The sequence below is a fragment of the Mustela nivalis genome (genome assembly GCF_964662115.1).
Source record: "Mustela nivalis genome assembly, chromosome: 12".
Classification (NCBI taxonomy): domain Eukaryota; kingdom Metazoa; phylum Chordata; class Mammalia; order Carnivora; family Mustelidae; genus Mustela; species Mustela nivalis.
The window spans coordinates 13,804,511-13,825,121 of NC_139031.1; the positions used below are offsets into that span (position 1 = coordinate 13,804,511).

The following is a 20,611-nucleotide window of genomic DNA, read 5'->3' on the forward strand; positions in this document are numbered from 1 at the left end:
AAAAAATCACTGAACACAAAGATAAGCCACTGTGAACAAGTTAGCAGAAAACAATAACAAGACTGGACCTACAGTTTGGGTCAAGATCTGACTCTGGTGCTTGGGACTTGGCCTTGAGAAATGCCCTCTGAGGCTCCCATCCTGGTTCTTAAAAGCACATGCTAGGGCCCCACCTTGGCCTCTGTCCTTAGTATACATTCCCAGCTAAGAAAGCTGTTTATAAAACCTGGAAAAAACAACCTCACAAGTGAAAATAATCAGATATTTGAGGAGTAGAGTCACACCAAAAGAGACAATAACTGGAACAAACTGTACTAGACAAACCAGAATGGAACAAATCAAGAATTTAAGATAAGCATAGTAAAGATCCTTCCTGAGATAGGAGGACAATAATGACAAATAAGCAGCTCTAGAGAACCAAATGGAAATACTGGGTATGATATATGTAATAGTGAATAAACCTGATAGATTGGATAAAAACAAGAACAGCTACATAGCTGAAAAATGAATAAAATGGTCCAGATCAGCTCAAGGAATTTTCCCAGAAGGTACTAGAAAGAGATGGGGAATATGAAAGAACATTGAAGAAACGATGATGTAAATATCTGTACAATATGTGTTCCAGAAAGAGAGAAAATAGATTTAGGGAAGAAAATATTTACAGAAATCATAAGAGCTTTCAAAAATTAAAGATAAAAAAGATTCTAATACATAGGTCTCATGGAGCACCAAGCAGAATAAATATGGCAAAACTAAATTTTGACACATTATAGTGAAATTAAAGAACACCAAAGACAAAAACAAAGTTCTAAAAGAAGGAGCAGATAGTCCACCAAAGAGTTAGAATTTGATTGACATTAGTTTTTCTAACAAACACTGGAGACAAAAAAGCAATCGAGTCATATTTTCTAAATGTTGAAGGAAAATAACTTAGAATATTATATCCAGCTAAACTAGTCTATAAATGTGAGGAAGTAAAAATGGTAAGTTCAAACATGCAAGGCCTGAGAAAGGTTACAGTACAAAGTCACAAAGTTTGGAAATTCTCCTTGAAGAAGTACTTTTATACTTAATATACTTAGCTATCTACTATAATTATACCAATATACTAAGTACTTAATAAGCACTTGAAAATATACTCAACACCACGAGTCATTAGGGAAATGCATATCAAAAGGATGAGTTTCACTTTATACCTACTGCAATAGCCCTCATAAAAAAAATGGAAAATAACAAGTGTTGACAAGCACACAGAGAAATTTAAGCTCTTCTATATTGTTAGTAGAAATGCAAAATGTTTCAGCTACTGTGGGAAATAGTTTTGTGGTTCCTCAAAAAGTTAAACAGAGAGTTTCCATATGGCCCAGCAGTTCCACACCTAATCAGATATTATTAGTACATACCTAAGAGAAGTGAAAACATACATCCACACAAAAACTTGTACAGTAGTCCCCTTGACCCACAATTTCAGTTACCCATGGTCAGCCATGGTCTGGAAGCAGATGATCTCCCTTCCGACAGCGTTAGAAGGTGGGTGGTAGCCTAATGCTACATCATAATGCATATGTCATTCACCTGCCTTCATCTCATCATGTAGGCATTTTGTAGGCAAGGGTGAGTACAATACAAGAAGATATTTTGAGAGGAAGAGACAACATTCACATAATTTCTATCACAGTATATTATTATAATTGTTTTATTTTATTCATTATTATTGATAATCTCTTATTGTGCATAATTTATAAATTAACCTTTATCTTTGGTATGTATGATAGGAACATAGTATATGTAGGGCTCTACTAAAAGTGGTTTCAGGCATCCACTGGGAGTCTTGGAACATATACCACTTGGATAAGGGGGAACTACGGTACAAAAATGTTTATAGCAGCATTATTCATCCTATCCAAAATATGCAAATGGCCTTGGTGTCTATCAACTGATAAATGGATAAATAGAAATGTGATATAGTCATACAATGGAATATTATTCAGAATATAGATACCTGGGATATCAAACAACAATAGGGCAAACACATCATAAAGAAAAATGAGAGACATTATATATTGGTGGAAAAAACAGTAAATCAAAAAGATATAACCATAATGAACATGGATATACCCAATAAAATTCATGGTTTCCTGAAAAATTAGACTGAAGAAGATTGAATAAGACTGGCAAGACTTAAGGAGAAAAAGGGAGTGATGCTTATAAACAAAACCAAGAATGAAAGAGGAAATCAAGGATACATTAAAGATTATAAGAATAAAAAAATTATGAATACATTTCTAAGAAATTTTCTGGAGGAGTAGATCATGTTATTGGTCTTATAGGGAAAGCACCTGATATAATCCAACTCATACCTATGACCAACATTCCCAGAAAATTAGGAATAGGAATTTTTTTTTTAAAGATTTTATTTATTTATTTGACAGAGAGAGATCACAAGCAGGCAGAGAGGCAGGCAGAGAGAGAAGGAAGCAGGCTCCCGGCCGAGCAGAGAGCCTGATGTGGGGCTCGATCCCAGGACCCTGCGATCATGACCTGAGCCGAAGGTAGCGGCTCAACCCACTGAGCCACCCAGGCGCCCCAGGAATAGGAATTTTTTAAGGGCTCTTTAGGAATTGTTTTAGCGATTTTTAGGATTTTTTTAAAAAATATTTTATTTATTTATTTATTTATTTATTTATCAGAGAGGGAGAGAGAGAGAAAGAGAGAGCACAAGCAGGGGGAGGTGGCAGGCAGAGGGAGAAGCAGACTCCCTGCCAAGCAAGGAACCCCATTGGGACTTGATCCCCAGGACCCTGGGATCATGATCTGGGCTGAAGGCAGACACTTAACCAGCTAAACCACCCAGGCATCCCAGAATAGAACTTTAACTTCATAAAAACTATATACGAAAAATCTAGAATAAACACCACACTTAACGGAGAAAATAGAGGTAAGGAACAAAGATGTCACTGTTTTTTTTAGATGTCACTTTTACCACTATTCTTTAACACTGTATTGAAGGGCCAGTGTAATGATCTAAGATAAGACAAAAGTGAAAGAAGTGGGAGAAGAAATTATACTGTCCCCTCCCCCTAGCGTATCTATCTATGTATCTATGTATCTATCTATTTAAGCAATCTCTACACCCAATATGGGGCTTGAATTCACAACCTAGAAATCAAGAATTGTTCGCTCTATTGACTGAGCCAGCTAAGCACCCCCTGTCATTTTTTGTAGATGATATGATCATCTCCATTGAAAAGCTAATAAAATAATCATGAGTTATTTGAATTAGAGTTTAGCAAACTCAACTTTCAGAAATCAGTAGCATTCCCTGATACTAGTGAACACTATTAGAGTGTATAATGGAGAATAGCGTGCCATTCATAAAAGCAATTGTAGAGTACCCAGAATCAATGCATGAACAATACCTCTATAGATCAAACTTAAAACTATAAAGTTAATAGAAGAAAGTGTAAGAGGAGATCTTTGTGACCCAAGGGTAGGGAAGTATCTCCTAACAAACCCCTCGACACATATCTGTAGAAAAATGGATCAATCTGACCATTAAAAATAAAGATTTTCTGTTCAACAGAGGATGTCATGGGCAAAGTTAAAAGAGAGATTATAGAGGATTTTTAAAAAAATCCTAAAATATCACACACATCTCAACCTGGTAAGAGATTGATATCTGCAACAAAAAGATAAAATGCAATTGAATGATGAGCAGAGATGAACAGGCACCTCGCAGAAGACTATCCGTAGCCAATAAGAAATTTCTGAAAACTGTGGTGGATATATAGTATGGAAAACCATGCAGAGATAAGCAACACACAGGATGCCCACATAGCAACGCAAACAAATCTAAGAAAAGTGAGAAAAGGAGGAAACAGCAAGATTTATAGCCTCAGACCATTTGTATGAATTAAAGGTGTACACACACAAAATAACACTATTTTAGAAGTATACATGGATGGGAAGGGCCATGTATCAAGTGGGCACCTATGAGATACGGGGGACTGGGGACTAAGGAAGGAAGGAGAAACTGAATCTTATATAATAAAGAGAGGGAATGAGTTTTTGTACTGAGTGGTGATGACCATGTGCTATGAATTGAGGCCCCTGATTAACGCATTGCTTTGCATTTGAGGTACAATAAAGCAAAAATAAACTACACATAGCACATACATGTTGTTTAGAGTGGGAGTGGCCATGTGGCTGCAAAGGGAGAGCCTGAAGTCAGACTGTATGGAATCTGACCCTTTGATTGTCCCCGCGGAGACAGTGTTGAGGACACTGAACCACTGGGTAAAGCTTTCACCTACACCACGCTCACCTCTAGACTATTAGTTACATGAACCAAAAGATGCCCTTTACTGTTTTGTTTAACAGACTCTAGTTTTTAGAGAAGATTCTCTTTGTTAAGCCAGGGGTTTGACACCTGTGATCAAAGAATTCTGATGTTTATCCACTTCTGTACTTTAAGTATTAAAAAAGGGAAAGATTTTTTTTTTTTTAAACACTACGGCTTCACCTCTGCAGTTTTGGAAGTTAAGAGAACAAGAGGAAGCATGAGTTTAAGAAATGAATTTAAGAAAAAAGGCAGAGAGCGAGAATAACGTAGCCACCATTCATTAGCTTGTATGTGCTAGGCACTATGCTAGGTGCTTTCCATATCTAGTCTCTAACTCAGCCACGCCCCCACCATTGGCTATCATCACTGTACATATAAGGAAACAGGCTAAAAGGAGCTAAGCATCTTGTCTAAATTAGGGCCACAGCTTTATAGTAGGGACTTGGGAACCCATCTGTCTAATGTCAGCGTGTTCTCCTTCATGCTATGCCACCTATTAGAAAAAAGAGTGGTGAAATGGCAGAGGGACAGACACAGGGACACAGAAGAGGTAATTATACAGACAGAAAAAACAAGGCACGTCAAGGCACACACCAATGGGGGAGAGCATCATTTTCGAGGTAAGGATCCTCATGACATACCGGGGCATACTGGCATCAGAGGGACCCGTCCTTTGAAAAATCACATGATCTCACTTGCCATGTAATTCAACCCTCGGTGCACCCAGAATCAGCTTTTCTGCTTCGCTTTCCAATTTTCAAAACCCTTTAAAAAAATGGTTTATCAAGTACTTCTCAAAGCTTTACTTGGATAAGAAGCAACGTCAAAGATCCGAGACACTGACTTTCACCTCTGGTACATCAGGTCATTATTACCTACACCAGGATGAACTTCTATATGCCTCCACAGATAACACAGTCAGCCTTGTGACGGTCATCTAAATGCTCATCAGTTAAAAACAGATACAATAAATAGTGATGACACCACAAGTTGGAATACTGTGAGCTGTCAAAAAGAATGACACAGACCCCCATGTACTGATGTGGAATAACCTCCAAAATAACGGAAAAAAAAAAGTACATTTGCTAAATTTGTGCTTAAGAGTTAGGTATGTATTTATATTTATTAACTGAAAAAATTGGTAGCACTGGCTCCTCTGAGAAAAGGATATAGAACCATGGCTTCGAAAGACATACTTTGTACTCACTGTATGCCTATGTACTTGGTACTTTTTTATTTTTCCTATCCCAAGTGCAAGGATAATCTTTTCCCGCCCCCCCAAAATCTTTATTTTATTTTATTATTTTTTAAAGATTTTATTTATTTGAGAGAGAGAAAGTATGAGAAGAGGGAGGGTCAGAGGGAGAAGCAGACTCCCTGCCAAGCAGGGAGGCCGATACGGGACTCAATCCCGGGACTCCAGGATCATGACCTGAGCCGAAGGCAGTCGCTTAACCAACTGAGCCACCCAGGCGCCCTTTATTTTATTTTTTAAATTAAGTAGGCTCCATGTCCAATGTGGGGCTTGAACTCATGACCCTGAGACCAGTGACCCAGAGTTGCGTGCTCTACCGAGCCAGCCAGGTGCCCCCAAAACTCTTTATCTTAAATCAAGCAGTTCATTTTGTCTTCTCTCCAAAACAAATCCAATTTTGGGATCTAATAGGATCTGAGTAGAAGAAATAGTCTTTTCTTTTCCCTTCTCCCAGTGATGACACAAGGAAGAGCCTCTTTCCCATCTCTCTCCCTTTCTTCATCCAAGGCCACCTGTTTCTTTCTTTAAAACAAACAGAAAAAAAACCTTTCTCATGTCAGCCATGTTTGTTGAAAATACTTTCAGGTAAAAGGATGGAGAAAAAGCACTCATACCACCACTCTTTAAATTTGGGGAGTGTTAAGTTTTTCTATTTTTCCTTGCCTATGTGCATTTACACATATAATGGCTCTTTCTTAATGCCTGGACATCTTTGCCATTTCTTATTTTAAAAATATTTTATTTAATATATTTTTAATTTACTTAACCAATCCTAACATGGACTTAGACTATTTCAAACTTTTACATCATTGCACAGAATTTTTTTTTTTTTAAGATTTTATTTATTTATTTGAGAGAGACAGTGAGAGAGAGCATGAGCAAGGAGAAAGTCAGAGGGAGAAGCAGACTCCCCGTGGAGCTGGGAGCCCGATGCGGGACTTGATCCCGGGACTCTGGGATCATGACCTGAGCCGAAGGCAGTCGTCCAACCAACGGAGCCACCCAGGGGTCCCTGCACAGAATTTTTGTACAATCCATTTCCCCCTTAGAATCAACTTATAAAAGGAAAGTAACTCTACCGCCCATTAATTTGGCCTTAGAGCTCCATCTGTAGTGGTCGTTCTGTGTCCATGTCCTAGACAACCACTTTCCTGTCCTAAAAGCTCAGGTCTGACACCATTTCCTGCCCACGTGGACAGTGTAAAACATAGTTCCTGCTCCATATATCTTTCTATACTCCCTTGGAAAACCCTACCTTCCAGACGCTTGACCTTCATTCAGCTCTAGAAGATGGGTTGCATTTCTCTACCTGATTACTTGCTGGCTCTCTAAAGGTTATTCTGAAGTCCTTAACTCCTGGAGCTAGGTTATCTTCTTAGAAACTTTTCAAACCACAGAATATAATACATAATAAAACAGAACGAGTTTGAATGGTAAGAGCTAAGCTTTCCTGGTGCAGATTCCTGGGTCACTGTGCTGGGTGCATTACAGGCCTTACATAATTTGTTAATTGGAGTTACATGAAAAAAAATTCCGTGGTCAAATAAGCTTGGGGAAATTATAGATTTAAAAATATCTTGCTTACAGGGGCACCTGGGTGGCTTGGTTGGTTGACCTCAGCTCAGGTCTTGATCTCAGGGTCATGAGTTCAAGCCCTGTATCGGGCTCCATTGTTAATACGCATTTACAAGACAGTGACAACATAGTTGAGTGTAGTCAAATAACAATAATTATCTTTAGGGTTATTACTTCCCAAGAACTGGCTTTGGCAAGTCTGTCCTTAACATGTTTTTAGTAAAAACAACTGCAGCCTATTCTCCTCCACGCACAAGGACCAACCCTTTTAAAAGTTCATGTTAATGATAAAGCACCAAAAATACATGTAAGTATAAGGAAAAAGAAAAAAGCACTTATATAACCACTCTTTATATATTTTGGAGTATATGTCCTTTTTCGGATTTTCTACGTGTATATACATACACAAATGACAAACTGTTTCTCCAACAAGTTCCTTTCTATCTCTTTATCCTTTCCCCACCCCTTCCCCAGAGTTCTAAGGTTGACTTCTTTTTCCACCCTTTATCTTACTTGCACTTTTTTTAGAAGTCTTCTACAAGTAAGGATTTAAATGATCGCTTCCTTTTTTTGGTCTTTATTTTTTTAAAAATTCTAAAGTAATCTCTATACCCGTTGTGGGACTTGAACCCACTCCTCCAAGATTAAGAGTCACATGCTGTACCGACTGAGCCAGCCAGCCAACCAACCCCACGGAAGATCACTTCTGCAGATAATTCTCACGTCTACATTTCAAACCTTGAGCCTGGCAGCGCGCACACACACATGCACACGCACGCACATGCACGTATGCACACGCCCTATAGCCTGAAGGAAGAAGAACCTAGTGGGCCTGTGTTCTAGGCTTTCCAGCCTGGCTTCTACTAATCCCAGTGCACACCTCATACCAGACCAGTCTCTTTCCTGCTTCTTCCTGACTCTGCTCACTCTGCTCAGGACATTCCTTTTTCCTTCTTCCTAGCCAAATCCCAGTATCCCGAGACCCGGCTCAAGTGCCATCCCACTGACAAAGTCTTCTCAGCTCTCTCCAGTCTTGTTTCTCCCCTGCTCTAAACTCATATGTCAGGCAGCAACGGACCACACCTTTGTGACAAATTTTGAACTGTAATCTTTTAACTCGTCATGAGATAGCAAAGTGTTTGTTAATACACTGACGTGGGGACCCTGCCCTTTACTTCTGTTTCTGATAGCGCCCGGCACAGTACAATACAGACAACAGATCCTCAAACACTACTGATAGAATGAGGTATTAAAACCCAAGTTAGCCAAATAATACAACGGACACGAGAATAATATGTACATTCCTCTTTATTTAATACAACACATAACACATACAAAAAGAAAAAAACACTCATGTAAAAGGTCCTGTCACAGAAGGATAGACAGGAAACATCTACACTGAATCAAATAAGGCTCCTGCTTTAAAACAGGGGTTTGCTAGCTATACCTGGAATATGAGCAAGGCTGTTGCAAAAAAACAAAAAGAAAAGAAAAAAAAAAAAGAAAAAAATTCCCTGCACTGAAGGGGTATATCCATAGGGCTAATTTACTAAATTCACAGATCCATATTTAGGAATGTTTAAGCCCTCTCACATATCCAAAATTCATCAGGGTTTTATGAAATGTGTGGTTATTTTTTTGGTTAAAAAAATTTACCTGTCCTTCTTTCTGCTTAGAAAACAGTGACAAGAACTCTCTAAAAACTAGAGACCCACCAAACCACCCAGAGTTTGGAAAGCTTTACCATTCAAGTTCAGAGGGTGTGCAGAACAGAGAATGCAAAGGCAAGATGGCAGTGGGAAGAATTTAACTTCTCAGTCATGTCCTGGCAGCCCATATTCAATCCACCGTGGAAAAGACAAAATGGAAATACCTCGGCTCAGTGCAGGGGTCAGTAGCAGCAGTTTGTCCATATTCCTGCTCTAAGTAGAGCCGGAAATTAAACAAGCACCAGTTCGTCTCAAAAGAGCCTTATACAAACACACACACATACATACCCACACCCATTCACATGTCCTCACCACCCCCTTTTATTTAAATTTATTATTTTTTTTTTTACTAAAATAATACAAAAAAGGGAGACAGGTATATTTACAAAAATCCATGGCTGGTACAGTACATAATTTTTAAGACACACTAAATGCTACAATCTTTCAGGTCCTGAGATTATTACAAATATCAACTCAAAGCTGTGTTCAGGTCCAGTTTTAAAGGAGGAAAAAAAAAATCCCAAAATATTAAGTCACACACTTATTTAAAATACAGTATATCCCTTCAAGTTAGCAAAAACGCACCTCCCTAGAAACAAATGCAAGACAGTAATCAGTGCCCTTTACCCAGAGGAGCTGCAATTCTTTAGGCTCCTTCCTTCGAGATCAGTTGTGGAACATGTTGGCATCTCTGTCAAGTGTGGAGGCGGCTAAAGAGGAAGATGTGTACCTGGAGGGAAGTTCCTCTAGAGAGTGAACGTTCACTGTATTGGTTAAGTCCTGTTTTTCCTTCTGTTACCAAACAAAAGTCTTTCCCTTATCAAAATTCATACCCCAAATGTTGGAAATATGTGCTCACCCAGACTAAAAATCAGAATCCTTATTCCCAATCAGTAATAGCAAAAAGATCTGCAGTCCCACAATAATTTTACAACTGCAAATAAACTTTCTTGCTTGTAATAAAGAGAGAGAACACCCATCCCTTAGTTACCTCGGTAAACTCTGATTAGCGTATTATTTGGGGCACAAAATTCTCACCAGCCAGAGATTTCTTTTCCTTTTCCTTTTAAGCTTGACAATGTTTCGTGAGCAAAACACAAGGGCAAGCCCCAGATAACATACCTTTCTTAAGGACAATTTGAGATTTTTGATACTTTCTATAATTTTTTAATGACAGCCAACAAAAGGACAATACAAAGTTTGAATCTTTTCTGTGGCTGGATGTAGATCAGAGGAAATTATTTGTAGGCTGGAAACCTGCCTCTGCTGGTGAAAAAGGCCCCTTGCTTATGGGAAGGTCTCAGATGGTATATGTAATTAATTATGTAGGCAGAGCCAGGATTTAAAAAGCCGGCCAAAGATGGCCAACTTTCTAACTAACTATATAAAACAGCAATAGATTTTATCAGCTGAGAATAACTTCTTTGTCTTTTAGTGCCCCTAGCCAAAATCAGGGTAATCCTTGGTAGTTTTGCAGGTATGGGAAAGAAAAACTCTTATGTGCCAGTCCAGGGCACACTAACCTTGCAAACAGCACAAAATAGCAAAAAAATGAGGAAAGGTTATGGCCACAAGGACAGAAAATACAAGATAGGCAAGGTCTGACAAATTAAGGGCAGGTTGTCAAAGAAAAACATGCTGACTGGCTGGTCTTGGTTACTGCTGACTCTTAAATGTGCTTAGAGGGTAGATGGAGTTGTTAACTTCAAAAACAGAAGTATTTCCAAGTTATCTTGAGTAATAGTTATCTTTTTTATATTTCAATTAGGTTTCCATTAGCACTCTATTATAAAATATTTTAAAACTAGATTTAAGATAAAATAGAATTATATTATCATTAGCAAAATGGGAGCAAATAACATACAGAGTTTTCTAAGGAACATAAAACTGGTTCTAGGAAATTATATGGCCCGTGTGAAGCAGACCTTTGCAAAGCAGGTTTATTCCAGGGGAAGGATATGAAAATAAGCAAGGCAGAGTATTATGAGAAATAAGAGCCCTTAACAAAGGTCTGCATCTCATTTGAATGACCTTGAAAAATATCAAGAGGAAGCCATGAATTGTAGCAACCACAAGGTATAGTGGTAGAGAAAGCTAGTTTTTAATACAAGGGAGAAGAAAAAAAAAAAAAAAAACAATTCCAGTCACCAGTGAACTTGATGCCAAATCCTGGACATAGAATCCCCTTTAATTAGACTACTGAGGTTTCTGAAAGTATCCTTGACCTGTTGGGGATACAGTTTGGAAAACTGCTAATGGTTCACCATAAATGGCAATATGTAAGAAAGATTGAGAAGTTAAAGAATAACAGTATGAAGAAATTAAATAAAGATCACAAATAGCTACTTTTAAGCCAATGATACTTTGGGAGTATCTGAGAAAAATGTTAAGTTTTCATTTCAAAGTTGTTCAAAGGCAGTCTGATGATAAGCCTCCATCAAGTCCCTGTCTGAGTCTGTGCGAGGACAGGAACATTGTCCTGGACTGTGCCTGCAGTCTTCACTTCTGAATGCAGTGGAGACCCAGGAAAGACCGCCAGAGTGAGTGAGAAAAGGACGTGAAAGTCTAGTCTTTCCTCTCGGGACTCTTAGCAACTGGGTGATGAAATGGTTAACTTAAGGGCTCAAACTAGAGGTAAGAAGAAGGAAGAAAGGAATTCAACATTAAATATTCAAAGCCATTTTTAATTAGAGTCTGACCAACTGTTCAGCTCTACAAACCTGAACACTGTGCCACAGAATCTAGAACTTTCTCAGAACTGAACATTGGGATGATTTCTTCTTAACAACCCAAAGACATTCCATGATTCTCACTACAGTTTTGCACTAGTAAAAGGATCTGTACTTAAGTTTTTCAATATAAAGTTCACATTTCAGGATAGATGAACACACAAAATATCTGTTTTACGCTTCTGTTAATTTTCTCTAGAGGAACAAACACACATAAACCCTTATGCCTTATTTCTTTGGGTAGAAGTCATTTAACAGTTGTATTTGAAGAATGGAAAAAGAGGGAAAATGTAAAAAATAAAGAGTATGTTTATCTGCATAGTTGATATTTAGAGGTTACTAACTAAGGCGTTATCTTGAAAAAAGCAATAAAAAGCCAAAAGGTGATTTTTAAGACAAAAACATCCTATCACTAGATTAAATGGGCCTTGGCCCATTGTGGGAATTAACACAGATGCTTTGTCTGCTTGGGCCTGGGGCTTTCTCTGGACTCACTTGAGCTGGGTAATTTGTTCCTCATCCTCTACATTCTCTTTCCTGACCCTGAATATGTGCTATAATTTAAATCTACACACACTCTCTAATAATTTTTGCTTAGCATTTAGCACTAACTACAAACACAGCATCCATTTTTTCCTGTTGCTGTTGTTGAAACGATAAAGGAAAATTCTAAGTATCACTATCTAACATGCCAGGATAAGAGGGGGATCAAGAGGGGGAGCTTCATTTCTTCTTTAGAGATGGGCAAAACACGCTTCCTTCTGTCCCTTCCCCTTCCCACCCCACGTCCCAGCTAAGAAGTGAATCCTGCCTCCTCTCTCATATTTTCCTATAACCTGAGCAGTGGATGGCTCTAACTCTTTAAGGGGTGGAAGAAGCCGGAGTTACACAAAGGTAGACCAGCTAGTATCTACCCAGCTGTGTGTAGTGCTTGCCCCAACGGCACAAAGGTGGATAAACCTGTAGTGACAGGATTAGTGCACAGTCTCTGATGTACAAGGCCGAGGAGACGCGCATTCATTCCTCGAAGGTTAAAAGCTTGGCTGTCCATCACCAGACAAGTGACATAAGGAAATTAAATTGCGAAGATGGAAAAGTGAGGCAGCTAAAACTTGCAGGATCATTTATCAATCCAAAAGCCAATCATCCAAACTTTACCTAGCTGTAGCTCCACAACCTTGGCAAAAATCACACGTGTATTAACATCATAAAAGGCTAAAAAGAAAACCCCCAAACCTACTTATAATTAAGAAACTTTGTGTTACTCCCCCGAACCCTTGTTAACCTGAAACTAACCATTTTAATCCCACCACAAATATGTTTAAATAATATGCATCTAAAGTAGAATTCCAGTGATTTTTCTTTAAAATTAAAAATCTTATGGTACTTTTATACCCATCACAGGGAAACATTTTTTAGCCTCTGTGGAAAGATGGTAATACTTTTTTAATTACATAGGACATTTTAGAAAAACTCAAAGTATTTTTGAAATAGTAAAGTCTCTGATATCCCTGGGAGGTAGGTGAATATTATTATACCCAATTTTCTAATGGGTAATCTGAGGCACGAAGGTTAAATGATATTCCCCCTGTTAAATACAGTAATTCCAGAGTAACGCGTCTGAGCTGAGGCTGCCTGATAGTGCTTCTGCTATCCGGTGACTCTACCAGGAGCCACTGCTTTCTGTTAACCACCAGTCTCCTCTTCCCAATTTAAATGTCTTTAAAAGGGGGCACTTACTAGATATATTTGTACTGGTCTCTGAGGATTGGTTCAGCTTAGTCTCCCTTTGTGTGTCCTATCTGTTTTCAACAAGAAACAGATGAATCTTAGATACTGAAGATTACACTATTCCACTCCAGGGAGAACTCTAAATAGCTATAAAATCAGATTAAGCCAAATGTAATTATCTGGCAAATGAAAAGAAAACCGAAGACCTCTCAAGAATGCTATAGTTATGTGAATGTTTACGTGAGTATCTGAAGTCTGTTTATTAACCTTTTCACAGATGTGCAGCTGTATGAATTCTTCGAAAATCATTTTCCAGAAGCAAATACGATGCACATTGAATGTGGACAAAGCTGGTAACTTCCTTCAAAATGTACTCAGATAGAACACCGAGCTCCTAACTCTGGCTCCCCCATGTCTTTACACTTGCCTGCCACAGTGCACCTCTATCAACCTGACCCTCAAAAGACTCATTATTCCAATGCTTTCTCCAGGATTACTCATGCCAAGTCTGAAGGGCAGAGAGCAGATGGTTACATCCAGGAATAGTCAATGAGTCCACTAAATTTACTTAAATTGAAATAAATGACTTATTCTATTTATGTATTTTTGTTAATGTCTACAAACAGATATTCAAAGGGGGAAGATAGCATCTTGTGTAAAGACAATTTCCCAATCTACCCATTTTAATTGACTAAAAGCAATGGAATAAACAAGCCAGAAGTTTTTGCAAACATCGAAAGGGCTGTGTTTGGAAAGGATGCAATGGTACAGCAGCTACTAGTTATATATATATATATATATTACATATGTATACATATATATACACATATATATGTATTATGTATCTTACACATATATCCTTATACATATAAAGAAAAGGAAGAATATTACAGCATGACATGACGTTGGCAAGTTTGAGATTCTTCCTCCTGAATCCCCTGACTTATAAGCCTGTACTTAGGATATCTGAGAACACTTTTAAGAGGGGGAAAAAGAAAGAAAAAAAAGGCACTTAACAAAGACAAAGGCCTGAATTGAGCATGTTTTAGAGGAGTAATATAAGCATTTTACCAGAGCTAAGAAATGATTTACAGAGAGTTAAACTTTTCCCCTTCAATTTTATGAAATAAAACTGTATAACATGTTTGTAATCGGTCATTTACCCACTACTGCATTTCTGTTTCATTATTACAAAAGCAAAAAAACAAAACAAAACAATCATACATGCACAATAGAAAGTACAAGTGCCCCTTTTGAGAACATATGGTCAGCAGAAACTACAGTGCTGAAGCACAAGGTAAAGTTCTCAAGTTCGGCCTGATTATAGATTTTTCTCACTCTGCTATTTCTAATTTAAAACAAAGAGAAACAAAACAGCAACAAACAAGAAAAGAAGCCAACACAAATTCAAAACCTACATGATAATAAAAAGAATTCCGGGACCAGTGTGCTTTTATGGTACACTCCTAAAATAAAGTATCCTAACTCTATGTATGGGTCAAGTTATATGACAAAACCTCCTAGAGATAAAGAACTGTAAATCAGATTATAATCGACCAATACAGGCAAAGTTCATTATACAAGTGTAGCAGCAAATATGATAGACAACTGGAGTTCTAGGAGACTGTCCCAAGGGACAGAGAGTTCTCACAATCAATGGCAGTTGGAATAACAGTAGAGTTTCCATCTCAGAAACTGTCGTGAACCAAGTAGAGGAGGGAAGGGGTGTGGTAAGGGCAACCGGAGAAGAAAGACTAGAGGGGCCTGCCCTTGCCAACCCTGGGTAGTAAACAATTTAGATCTGCTTTGGGAAGGGGGAAAAAAAAAAATCCTGGGTTAAAAATCTTTTCCAGTAAGTTGTTTTCAACAGGTGTCAAACCCACAGTATCCAAACAAGTATATGCCCGGTTCTTCCTCCTACCTTGGTGATGCAAGAAACCCTACTTAACTTCTGTGATATTAAAAAAAAACGTAATTTGGGCTAACAACATCCATCAAAGGGGTGGAAGGCATAAAAGAATGTATGAACACGAGCCTCTGATTTCCTCAGAATATCAGGATTCTGCGACTTCAGATTAACTTCACTTCTTTTTCCCAAACGTTTTTCTTCAGGCTGATCTTAAACCCCTGATTTCTTTTACCCTCTGATCTCAGAAGCATATGAGAAAGAATTATCATTGAGTTATAGTGGAATTATTGCTTGCATTGATTCTGGAGGCTCTGAATGAGCTTGACACTTTGCTCCCAAACAGTCTCCAACCGAGGCTCAGCACGGCTGTCTCTGAAGACAACTCCGCTGACCGTTATTGCTTGTGAATACTGAGGATTAACTTGTATGTACAGTAACAGCTTATACATCAGTGAAGGCAATTTAAATACAAGACAGTTGAAAACGAACAGCTTAATTTTCCTGAATCAAGAGTCCCGCCAAGTGGGACATAATCAAGTGTGCTGATTATTTTTGCATTGGGATGTTGCTAATGCTCTTCAGAAATACACGTTGCTCTATATCCTTTCTGACTACTCACCATTTAAAAAATAACATAATTTGACTTTTAAGTGCAAAAATACAGTATGGGTCACAAGTCTCTGGGCTAAAAAATAACCAATTTATATGTCTGTATTTATTAAGAAAAACTGTAAAGACAGGTGCCGGTAAAGTATGGACACCATTTTCAATGTTATGATCTAGAAAAGAAATAGTTCTGTATTTACAGGTAGGAGCTCTCTGATCATACTTATCTATTTAAAAATAAAAGGATGCTTGTTTCATCTGTACAACACAAAAGGGTAGACTTGATTGAAATGGACGTAAGTTAGTGAAAATGTGGTATGGGGCTGAGGGCAGGATCCGGCAGCAGTCCTCACGGAATCAAGACCGAAGAGAACAGAATATCACCTCCCTGTATATGGACTTCTCAGAGCCAAGGGCCTTCAGATATTTTTACTGGTTAGTTACAAAATAATACTTGGGGGAAGAATTGATAATCCTGTTCTTCTCTAACGGAGACAAAAGAATCATCAGTGACCTTCACATGGCAGGATTCAGAACTGATGGATTTCAGAAACTGAAATTATTCCCTGACCTAAACTAGTGATGCATTTTTATACAGAAATAAATTTATGTATACACACAGATGAACACGTGCACAACTATCAGCAGGAAGAGAGATTAATATGCACTCTGACTCTTGGTTCGGGAAGTGAGACCAAGGTCAGCTTCCCAAAGGCAAACTCCCTATACAGACAGTATTAGCAAAGACTTTTTTTTTTCCCCACATTAGGTAAGAACAACAGGTATAATACATTGGAATAACTCAAGAATTGGGTAAGCTTCCCTAATTAAATAAACCAAACAATCTTTAATGAAACATATTCAATTCAAGTCAAACATCTAGGCAACATCGCAATATCCTTTGGAAGCATCCTCTGGGGTGGACACAACATTCTTATTTGTTCTACTGGTAAACTAAATTCTTAGAGGCAAGTAATTATAGCAATGATTTCTCTGAAACAGTCCTCTGCCTTACTGTAACATTTTGGAAATAAAGTTTTCAGTTACTTGTTAACTTTTTACTATGAAGCAAGCCAATGTGACTCTGAAGTCAAAATACAGGTAACACAGATCTGAACAGATCTGTGGTAACTCATTCAGTCCTGTAGGTTATTTGGGACTTTTGTTTAAAAAGGAAAAAAAGGCCACATTAATGCACTTATTTAAATAAATCTGAAGGTATAGGGTGACTTGTAATGAAAACATGCAAATCTTGCTACTACCAATCTGATGCCGTTTTTTTAGGTGAGTTTGTTATAAATGGATCAAGCTTACACCAATCTTGGGTACGGTTTAAAGACATTCAGAAGTCTAAATAGGGAGAAAAAAAGAGTGAGAGAGAGAGATTGATAGAGACAAGACCAATGATGATGAAAAAAAAATCAAATGTATCCAAAAAGAACCATAAATTTCTCCCTTAACATCCTTTGTTGAAGATGTATTTGCATAAGGAAGCGATGATAACTAAGCAGTCTTACTACTGTCTGCAGGTTTACTAATGTATCAATATTCTCAGTAAATATTAATAAAGCTTTAAGATCCCAAATGCTCCAAATCCATTTCACTACACTGGATACAGGGAGTAAAAATACATTGTGATTGTTATAAAAAATAATCCCTTGTACACATGATCTAATGTAATTCCTCCCTTTAAAATACTATCTTAAAAATTCCAAAAATATAATATATGCCATTTGAATGACCAATGAAGAGGCATGTGCAGTACACACTTACACCTGTCTATATCACCTGAAGTACCACTAGCTAAAAGACCAGGAGAAGTTGTGAACTGAGGGGAAGCTGGGGAAATCTACAGTTCAGAGCGGTAGGCCTGCAAGGGCTAGAAGCACCAAAGTTGCAGCCCTACGTCAAAGATCCCCATTTCTGAAGAGAAAAATGTGAACAAAGTCACATTTTAACATCAAGAATAGAAATAAGAATTAACCAGTCAATACCAGATGCACAAATCACCTGAAGAAGAGTTAAGTACCTGCTTCTGAATGGAAGACGAAATTGACCCTTTTACAAAAAGGGGGCATCTAAGTTTCGTCTGTTAAGAGCAACAGGCTCAATTTCTTGACTTTTAAAAATCTTGATGATTTAATAATATATATCACTGTGCTAAAATAACTTTCCTGAAGCCTCTTTAGTCCACTGATTTACACGGGGAGTTGCTACACACTGGAGAAGATTCAAGTTTGTTCAGGATTGTGTGAGGGTATGATATTTACTCAGCTACTGTCTGTATCAGACACAGGGTCATTAAAATTTGTGTGGCAATTTGCTGCATAGTCCACTCAAATAGACATGATTGTTACTCCTGACAAACTGGCCTAATTCCAGATATATTGCCTTTTATTATGCAATTATATCTACAAGTGTTCAGATCCAACCCCCAGGATGGATGGAGTATACCCAAATCCTCAGATTCCTTCTTCCTCCCCCCGCCGGGGAAAAAATCAAATTTGTACTTCTGTGGGTTTGACAACTGAGTCTCTTTCAAGTCAGTTAATATGATAACTTTGTCTTTCTTTAGAGGAGACCAAAGGTCACTAACTTTGCACGAATGCATTTCTTCCTCCTGCACCTGGCTTTACTCAAGTAACGTTCTCTTTCCTTTTTTCCTCCTCACCACAGTGCTTGGGACGAGAGAATGTAAACATCGACAGAACAGCAGCCCTATGACCACAAGAGGACTTTCCCATCAGGTAGATTCCATCAGCCAGCTGAATGTCTCATCTCCATTGCTTGCTGGGAAGTCACTGAGATTTCCGTGGTAATTTAGTGTCCCCTTTACTTTGGCCTCCATCTGAGAAAAGAGGTGTTTAATTGGCATGGGTTGGCATGTTATAAAAAAAAAAAAAGATAAAACAAAGAGAACAATTAACTTTTAATCTGCATGTGAAGGACATTGCTAAAAAGAGAACCTTTAATATCTTACATGGTACAGCATTAGGTTGAGAAACGTAACATAAAGGAGATAAATTAACTCAACAAAAATGATCCTCTTATCTCAAGTGACTGTGGTTTAGTTGGTTTTCAGCTGAAATACTATTTTCAACAAGTATTTATAATTGACCTTGGAGCCAACTGCGACAAATGCTGTGAGGATTATAAAGGAATATAAAAGACATAATCCTCATGTTTAAGGAACCTACCACATCTTTCAATCCCTTTAGAAGACAAGGCCAATTCCATTTTCCTGTGAGTGAAATTAAATTTCTTGCCATGACACAGCATTTGATAATGAATTCCCAATTATTTATATAAATGAATGCAACACACTGCAAAAATCCAGCTGAGCTTTTGTTTTGGTCCTAACTGGGCTAGAGTTGTAAGTGATAAGGAAAGTCTGCTCCTGCGAACAATGGTTTCTAGGTTTACATACGGCTTTTTAACTTTTGTTGGGAAGATGTTGGTTACTCTTTTTAAACTGGGCGAGAGTAGGACGCAGTAAGCTTGAGAGCTAACAGAATGTTAAAAAAAAAAAAAAAAAAATCCTGCCTTAGCAAGGACAATGAAGCCTCCGTCTTCTAGGCCTGAGAGAAAAAGTCGGGGGAAGGCATGAATGGTTGAAACACACAGGTGAGAAAGAATAAATTACTGTACTGTAAGATCTGTCCTAAGGCTGGAGGAGACCATGAAAGTCACATTGCTAGGTTCATTCATGTGATATCTAAGTTACTCCCGTAAAACAAAACAAAAAACTGCCTCTATTGAAGAAAAGCTAGATCAATGAGACAGGATAATTGTTTCAAAAGCTGTATAAATGGAACACTATTAAAATAATTTTGGTGACATCTAAGGAATTGGCTTTTCCATTTATAATGAGATATTATGTGCCTGTGTTTGTAGAGACAATAATTTTGACCTGACATATAAAATTAAATTCCTAAAATAGCAAGGAATGACTATGCTCAAAGAGGTACTGGTAAATTAGCAAAATAAAATATTCATATTAAATGAACTGTGAGATTCTTTAGACCAAGGTTTGGCCCAAGGCCCAGATGTGGCCCACCACTGCTTTCTAGTTTTACTGGAACCCAGCCACACTTATGTTGATGTTTTTGTCTGCGGCTGTTTTTGCACTACAATGGCACAGTCAAGCAGTTGTGATAGAAACTACGTGACCTGCAAAGCTGAAAATATTTACTATTTAGGCCTTTTTACAAGAAGTTTATATGCTATATAAAAAGACTATATAAAAGTTATAGTCATTCTTTCAAGGGCTGAGTCTGGGGCAGCTTACCACTTAGGTCTTTTACAGGATTAATTATAACCCGCTGCCTTGAGATTGCCACACAGCTCCCACTTCTGCATGTGGTCAACCATAAACTTGTTCAAAGATCATTTTAAATGCAGTGGCCAAAAAGAATAGTGAGGTCCCAATCAACCCCCAAAGCTGAACAGTTATTTCTGTTCAAAAGATCCTGAAAATAGTCTTCAAGAATAGTATAAACAGTCCACCAAGGTCAACTGCTGGTGAAAGCAAGAACCTTGAGGCCAGTATGTGATGTCCAGCGTCTACTCCCTAATCTCAGAATTACACGGATCTAGCTGGCCGGCAAGTATCTAATGCATACAGTTTGGATCATATAGACTGAATCACTGCTAAAAGGCAGAAAAGTTGAATGGTTAAGAATACAGCCCATCAGGACGCCTGGGTGGCTCAGTTGGTTAAGCTGCTGCCTTCAGCTCAGATCATGATCCCAGCGT

The 20,611-nt window shown here is 38.1% G+C and overlaps 1 protein-coding gene across 3 annotated transcripts in view; it reads right to left on the reverse strand.

Moving 5' to 3' along the window:
• The window catches only part of UBN2 (ubinuclein 2), a 100,366-nt gene that overhangs the window by 4,072 nt on the left and 75,683 nt on the right, over positions 1 to 20,611 (reverse strand). For 2 of the 3 annotated variants that reach the window (XM_082693871.1, XM_082693870.1), the window contains exon 17: positions 8,463 to 18,704. The exons of the other annotated variant lie outside the window; for it this stretch is intronic. In XM_082693871.1, coding sequence (XP_082549997.1) covers positions 18,655 to 18,704 — 50 coding nt within the window. In that variant the 3' untranslated portion in view covers positions 8,463 to 18,654. Of the gene's footprint in view, positions 1 to 8,462; positions 18,705 to 20,611 lie in introns of those variants that run through there. 3 annotated transcript variants of the gene reach the window in all.